Consider the following 8028-nt stretch of genomic DNA (forward strand, 5'->3'; position numbering starts at 1 on the left):
GAGGAAGGAGGGTGGTTTTGATGGGAGAAGGGGAGGGGGTGTATGACCAAGAGGTGTTGAGAAGTTGGGAGGAGAGGGAAGATTTGAGTGGGGACTAGGGGAGGTTTGAGAAGGGAGGAATGGATTTGATGGATGGGGAAAGGGGAGGCTTGAGTGGGAACTAGAAGATTTGAGGAGGTGGTTGATTTGATGGTTTGAAGGAGGAGGGGTGGGTTTGAAGGGGGTGTTGAGGAAGGAGGGGTAGGTCTGACAGGGAGTTGAGGGGTTGGGGGGGGTCGGGTGGGTTTGATGGGGAACGGATGGTTTAACTGGAGACAAGGGGAGGGTTTGACGGGGGAAGGGGAGGGTTTGACGGGGAAAGGGGAGGGTTTGACGGGGAAAGGGGAGGGTTTGACAGGGAAAGGGGAGGGTTTGTCAGGGGAAAGAGGAGGGTTTGACGGGGGAAAGGTGAGGGTTTGACGAGGAAAGGTGAGGGTTTGACGGGGGAAAGGTGAGGGTTTGACGGGGGAAAGGTGAGGGTTTGACGGGGAAAGGTGAGGGTTTGACGGGGAAAGGGGAGGTTTGAGGAGGGGGGTGGGTCTGATAGAGAGTTGAGAGGTTGAGGAGTAACGGAAGGGTTTGATGGGGGAAGGGAGGTTTGAGGAAGTGGGTGGGTCTGATAGAGAGTTGAGAGGTTGAGGAGGGACGCCGGGGTTGATGGAGCGATGGGGGGAGAGTTTGAGGAAGGGGGTGGGTCTGATCGGGAGTTGAGAGGTTGGGGAGTCACGGGAGGGTTTGATGGGGTGATGGGGAGGGTTTGATGGGGGATGGGGGAGGGTTTGATGGGGGGATGGGGGAGGGTTTGATGGGGGATGGGGAGGGTTTGATGGGGAAGAGGGGACGGTTTGATGGGGGGAAGGGGGACGGTTTGATGGGGTGATGGGGGAAGAGGGGACGGTTTGATGGGGGGATGGGGGAGGGTTTGATGGGGGAAGAGGGGACGGTTTGATGGGGGGGAAGGGGGACGGTTTGATGGGGGGAAGGGGGACGGTTTGATGGGGGGAAGGGGGACGGTTTGATGGGGGAAGGGGGGAGGGTTTGATGGGGGAAGGGGGGAGGGTTTGATGGGGGGAAGGGGGACGGTTTGATGGGGGGAAGGGGGACGGTTTGATGGGGGGAAGGGGGACGGTTTGATGGGGGAAGGGGGGAGGGTTTGATGGGGGAAGGGGGACGGTTTGATGGGGGAAGGGGGATGGTTTGATGGGGGGAAGGGGGACGGTTTGATGGGGAAAGAGGGGACAGTTTGATGGGGTGATGGGGAGGGTTTGATGGGGGAAGAGGGAGGGTTTGATGGGGGATGGGGGAGGGTTTGATGGGGAAGAGGGAGGGTTTGATGGGTGATGGGGACGGTTTGATGGGGTGATGGGGAGGGTTTGATGGGGGAAGAGGGAGGGTTTGATGGGTGATGGGGACGGTTTGATGGGGGAAGGGGGACGGTTTGATGGGGGGAAGAGGGGACGGTTTGATGGGGGGGAAGAGGGGACGGTTTGATGGGGGAAGAGGGGACGGTTTGATGGGGAAGGAGGGAGGGTTTGATGGGGGAAGAGGGAGGGTTTGATGGGGGGGAAGGGGACGGTTTGATGGGGGGAAGAGGGGACGGTTTGATGGGGAAGAGGGGACGGTTTGATGGGGTGATGGGGAGGGTTTGATGGGGGAAGAGGGGACGGTTTGATGGGGGGAAGAGGGGACGGTTTGATGGGGGAAGAGGGAGGGTTTGATGGGGGATGGGGGAGGGTTTGATGGGGGGAGGTTTGATGGGGGAAGGGGTGACGGTTTGATGGGGTGATGGGGAGGGTTTGATGGGGGAAGAGGGAGGGTTTGATGGGGGATGGGGGAGGGTTTGATGGGGGAAGAGGGAGGGTTTGATGGGTGATGGGGACGGTTTGATGGGGTGATGGGGAGGGTTTGATGGGGGAAGAGGGAGGGTTTGATGGGTGATGGGGACGGTTTGATGGGGGGAAGGGGGACGGTTTGATGGGGGGAAGAGGGGACGGTTGATGGGGGGGAAGAGGGGACGGTTTGATGGGGGAAGAGGGGACGGTTTGATGGGGGAAGGAGGGAGGGTTTGATGGGGGAAGAGGGAGGGTTTGATGGGGGGGAAGGGGACGGTTTGATGGGGGGAAGAGGGGACGGTTTGATGGGGAAGAGGGGACGGTTTGATGGGGTGATGGGGAGGGTTTGATGGGGGAAGGGGGACGGTTGATGGGGGGAAGGGGGACGGTTTGATGGGGAAAGAGGGGACAGTTTGATGGGGTGATGGGGAGGGTTTGATGGGGAAGAGGGAGGGTTTGATGGGGGATGGGGGAGGGTTTGATGGGGGAAGAGGGAGGGTTTGATGGGTGATGGGGACGGTTTGATGGGGTGATGGGGAGGGTTTGATGGGGAAGAGGGAGGGTTTGATGGGTGATGGGGACGGTTTGATGGGGGGAAGGGGGACGGTTTGATGGGGGGAAGAGGGGACGGTTTGATGGGGGGGAAGAGGGGACGGTTTGATGGGGGAAGAGGGGACGGTTTGATGGGGGAAGGAGGGAGGGTTTGATGGGGGAAGAGGGAGGGTTTGATGGGGGGGGAAGGGGACGGTTTGATGGGGGAAGAGGGGACGGTTTGATGGGGGAAGAGGGGACGGTTTGATGGGGTGATGGGGAGGGTTTGATGGGGGAAGAGGGGACGGTTTGATGGGGGGAAGAGGGGACGGTTTGATGGGGGAAGAGGGAGGGTTTGATGGGGGATGGGGGAGGGTTTGATGGGGGAAGGGGTGACGGTTTGATGGGGTGATGGGGAGGGTTTGATGGGGGAAGAGGGAGGGTTTGATGGGGGATGGGGGAGGGTTTGATGGGGGAAGAGGGAGGGTTTGATGGGTGATGGGGACGGTTTGATGGGGTGATGGGGAGGGTTTGATGGGGAAGAGGGAGGGTTTGATGGGTGATGGGGACGGTTTGATGGGGGGAAGGGGGACGGTTTGATGGGGGGAAGGGGGACGGTTTGATGGGGGGAAGAGGGGACGGTTTGATGGGGGGGAAGAGGGGACGGTTTGATGGGGGAAGAGGGGACGGTTTGATGGGGGAAGGAGGGAGGGTTGATGGGGGAAGAGGGAGGGTTTGATGGGGGGAAGGGGACGGTTTGATGGGGGGAAGGGGGACGGTTTGATGGGGGAAGAGGGGACGGTTTGATGGGAAAGAGGGGACGGTTTGATGGGGTGATGGGGAGGGTTTGATGGGGGAAGAGGGAGGGTTTGATGGGGATGGGGGAGGGTTTGATGGGGGAAGAGGGAGGGTTTGATGGGTGATGGGGACGGTTTGATGGGGGGAAGGGGGACGGTTTGATGGGGGGAAGGGGGACGGTTTGATGGGGGGGAAGAGGGGACGGTTTGATGGGGGGGAAGAGGGGACGGTTTGATGGGGGAAGAGGGGACGGTTTGATGGGGGAAGGAGGGAGGGTTTGATGGGGGAAGAGGGAGGGTTTGATGGGGGGAAGGGGGACGGTTTGATGGGGGAAGAGGGGACGGTTTGATGGGGGAAGAGGGGACGGTTTGATGGGGTGATGGGGAGGGTTTGATGGGGGAAGAGGGGACGGTTGATGGGGGGGAAGGGGGACGGTTTGATGGGGGATGGGGGAGGGTTTGATGGGGGAAGAGGGGACGGTTTGATGGGGTGATGGGGAGGGTTTGATGGGGAAGAGGGGACGGTTTGATGGGTGATGGGGAGGGTTTGATGGGGGAAGGGGGACGGTTTGATGGGGAAGAGGGGACGGTTTGATGGGGTGATGGGGAGGGTTTGATGGGGGAAGAGGGGACGGTTTGATGGGGGGAAGGGGACGGTTTGATGGGGGAAGAGGGGACGGTTTGATGGGGGAAGAGGGGACGGTTTGATGGGTGATGGGGAGGGTTTGATGGGGGAAGAGGGGACGGTTTGATGGGGGGGAAGGGGACGGTTTGATGGGGGAAGAGGGACGGTTTGATGGGGGAAGAGGGACGGTTTGATGGGGTGATGGGGAGGGTTTGATGGGGGAAGAGGGGACGGTTTGATGGGGGGAAGGGGGACGGTTTGATGGGGGAAGAGGGGACGGTTTGATGGGGGAAGAGGGAGGGTTTGATGGGGGATGGGGGAGGGTTTGATGGGGGGAAGGGGGACGGTTTGATGGGGTGATGGGGAGGGTTTGATGGGGGAAGAGGGAGGGTTTGATGGGGGATGGGGGAGGGTTTGATGGGGGAAGAGGGAGGGTTTGATGGGTGATGGGGACGGTTTGATGGGGGGAAGGGGGACGGTTTGATGGGGGAAGGGGGACGGTTTGATGGGGGGGAAGAGGGACGGTTTGATGGGGGGGAAGAGGGGACGGTTTGATGGGGGAAGAGGGGACGGTTTGATGGGGGAAGGAGGGAGGGTTTGATGGGGGAAGAGGGAGGGTTTGATGGGGGGAAGGGGGACGGTTTGATGGGGGAAGAGGGGACGGTTTGATGGGGGAAGAGGGACGGTTTGATGGGGTGATGGGGAGGGTTTGATGGGGGAAGAGGGGACGGTTTGATGGGGGGGAAGGGGACGGTTTGATGGGGTGATGGGGAGGGTTTGATGGGGGAAGGGGGACGGTTTGATGGGGGGAAGGGGGACGGTTTGATGGGGGAAGAGGGAGGGTTTGATGGGGGGAAGGGGACGGTTTGATGGGGAAGAGGGGACGGTTTGATGGGGAAGAGGGGACGGTTTGATGGGGTGATGGGAGGGTTTGATGGGGGAAGAGGGGACGGTTTGATGGGGGGGAAGGGGACGGTTTGATGGGGGAAGAGGGGACGGTTTGATGGGGGAAGAGGGGACGGTTTGATGGGGTGATGGGGAGGGTTGATGGGGGAGAGGGGACGGTTTGATGGGGGGGAAGGGGACGGTTTGATGGGGGAAGAGGGACGGTTTGATGGGGGAAGAGGGGACGGTTTGATGGGGTGATGGGGAGGGTTTGATGGGGGAAGAGGGGACGGTTTGATGGGGGGAAGGGGGACGGTTTGATGGGGGGAAGAGGGGACGGTTTGATGGGGGAAGAGGGAGGGTTTGATGGGGGATGGGGGAGGGTTTGATGGGGGGAAGGGGGACGGTTTGATGGGGGAAGAGGGAGGGTTTGATGGGGGGAAGGGGGACGGTTTGATGGGGGAAGAGGGGACGGTTTGATGGGGGAAGAGGGGACGGTTTGATGGGGTGATGGGGAGGTTTGATGGGGGAAGAGGGGACGGTTTGATGGGGGGGAAGGGGACGGTTTGATGGGGTGATGGGGAGGGTTTGATGGGGGAAGGGGGACGGTTTGATGGGGGGAAGGGGGGACGGTTTGATGGGGAAGAGGGAGGGTTTGATGGGGGGAAGGGGGACGGTTTGATGGGGGAAGAGGGGACGGTTTGATGGGGAAGAGGGGACGGTTTGATGGGGTGATGGGGAGGGTTTGATGGGGGAAGAGGGGACGGTTTGATGGGGGGAAGGGGACGGTTTGATGGGGAAGAGGGGACGGTTTGATGGGGGAAGAGGGGACGGTTTGATGGGGTGATGGGGAGGGTTTGATGGGGAAGAGGGGACGGTTTGATGGGGGAAGGGGGACGGTTTGATGGGGGGAAGGGGGACGGTTTGATGGGGAAGAGGGGGACGGTTTGATGGGGGAAGAGGGGACGGTTTGATGGGGGGGAAGGGGACGGTTTGATGGGGGAAGAGGGGACGGTTTGATGGGGGAAGAGGGGACGGTTTGATGGGGTGATGGGGAGGGTTTGATGGGGGAAGAGGGGACGGTTTGATGGGGGGAAGGGGGACGGTTTGATGGGGGGAAGGGGGACGGTTTGATGGGGGGAAGAGGGGACGGTTTGATGGGGGAAGAGGGAGGGTTTGATGGGGGATGGGGGAGGGTTTGATGGGGGGAAGGGGGACGGTTTGATGGGGGAAGGGGGGAGGGTTTGATGGGGGGAAGGGGGACGGTTTGATGGGGGGAAGGGGGACGGTTTGATGGGGGAAGGGGGGAGGGTTTGATGGGGGGAAGGGGGACGGTTTGATGGGGGAAGAGGGGACGGTTTGATGGGGGAAGAGGGGACGGTTTGATGGGGTGATGGGGAGGGTTTGATGGGGGAAGAGGGGACGGTTTGATGGGGGGAAGAGGGGACGGTTTGATGGGGTGATGGGGAGGGTTTGATGGGGGAAGAGGGGAGGGTTTGATGGGGGGAAGGGGGACGGTTTGATGGGGGAAGGGGGACGGTTTGATGGGGGAAGAGGGGACGGTTTGATGGGGGAAGAGGGAGGGTTTGATGGGGATGGGGAGGGTTTGATGGGGGGGAAGGGGACGGTTTGATGGGGGGAAGGGGGACGGTTTGATGGGGGAAGAGGGGACGGTTTGATGGGGAAAGAGGGGACGGTTTGATGGGGTGATGGGGAGGGTTTGATGGGGGAAGAGGGGACGGTTTGATGGGGGGGAAGGGGACGGTTGATGGGGGAAGAGGGGACGGTTTGATGGGGAAGAGGGGACGGTTTGATGGGGTGATGGGGAGGGTTTGATGGGGGAAGAGGGACGGTTTGATGGGGGGAAGGGGGACGGTTTGATGGGGGGAAGGGGGACGGTTTGATGGGGAAGAGGGGACGGTTTGATGGGGGAAGAGGGGACGGTTTGATGGGGGGGAAGGGGACGGTTTGATGGGGGAAGAGGGGACGGTTTGATGGGGGAAGAGGGGACGGTTTGATGGGTGATGGGAGGGTTTGATGGGGAAGAGGGGACGGTTTGATGGGGGGAAGGGGGACGGTTTGATGGGGGAAGGGGGACGGTTTGATGGGGGGAAGAGGGGACGGTTTGATGGGGGAAGAGGGAGGGTTTGATGGGGGATGGGGGAGGGTTTGATGGGGGGAAGGGGGACGGTTTGATGGGGGAAGGGGGGAGGGTTTTGATGGGGGGAAGGGGGACGGTTTGATGGGGGGAAGGGGGACGGTTTGATGGGGGAAGGGGGAGGGTTTGATGGGGGGAAGGGGGACGGTTTGATGGGGGAAGAGGGGACGGTTTGATGGGGGAAGAGGGGACGGTTTGATGGGGTGATGGGGAGGGTTTGATGGGGGAAGAGGGGACGGTTTGATGGGGGGAAGAGGGGACGGTTTGATGGGGTGATGGGGAGGGTTTGATGGGGGAAGAGGGGACGGTTTGATGGGGGAAGAGGGGACGGTTTGATGGGGAAGAGGGGACGGTTTGATGGGGAAGAGGGGACGGTTTGATGGGGTGATGGGGAGGGTTTGATGGGGGAAGAGGGGACGGTTTGATGGGGTGATGGGGGAGGGTTTGATGGGGGAAGGGGGACGGTTTGATGGGGGAAGAGGGAGGGTTTGATGGGGGATGGGGGAGGGTTTGATGGGGGAAGGGGTGAGTCTGATCGGGAGTTGAGAGGTTGGGGAGGGACGCCGGGGTAGATGGGGGGAAAGGGGAGGTTTGACTGGGGACTAGGGGGCGGGATCTTTCCACACCCACCCCGCACCAGGCTATTACCCCCGACCCTGAGTGGGCTGACAGGCCGACAGGCAGCGGCGTCACTCACCGTACGTCTCTGACATGATGCCGAGGGCCGGAGTGCCGCTGCGCTGCTGTCCCGGGCTCAGAGCCGGCCTGCCTCAGGGCCGCTCATACAATATGGCGGAAGCCGCGTCCTGCCTCTCCCTGCCCCCCCTCCCCTCCCCTCCCCTCCCGCCGGCCGGCGTCCGGCGTCATGACGCAACACGCAGACATTCCCCCCCCCCAAGGCGAAGAGTCCTCCCACCATGAGGGGCACTCTCGAGTGGCCTGCGTGGTGACGTCACATGCGGAACGTCCGCGGCGCCTTGGCAACTTCGGGCGGAACATAACCACGCATGCGTACTCTTCATCCAAATTGTCCTCACAGGGGAGTTGGGTTGCGGTCATCCAAAGTTCAGAGAAGATTTATTATAAAAGTGCATATATGTTACCATATACAACCCCGAGATTCGTCTTCTTGTGGGCATTCACAGTAGACACGAGGAATAC

At 61.1% G+C, this 8028-nt stretch overlaps 1 protein-coding gene across 1 annotated transcript in view; it reads right to left on the reverse strand.

The window, feature by feature from the left end:
• rab4b (RAB4B, member RAS oncogene family) overlaps window positions 1-7681 on the reverse strand; it is an 86616-nt gene extending 78935 nt beyond the window's left edge. Inside the window, exon 1 of the mRNA XM_072269861.1 lies at window positions 7565-7681. Coding sequence (XP_072125962.1) covers window positions 7565-7580 — 16 coding nt within the window. The 5' untranslated portion in view covers window positions 7581-7681. The remainder of the gene's footprint in view (window positions 1-7564) is intronic.
• Between the last annotated feature and the right edge of the window lie 347 nt (window positions 7682-8028).

The sequence above is a fragment of the Mobula birostris genome, chromosome 10 (assembly GCF_030028105.1).
Source record: "Mobula birostris isolate sMobBir1 chromosome 10, sMobBir1.hap1, whole genome shotgun sequence".
In the NCBI taxonomy this organism is placed as follows: domain Eukaryota; kingdom Metazoa; phylum Chordata; class Chondrichthyes; order Myliobatiformes; family Myliobatidae; genus Mobula; species Mobula birostris.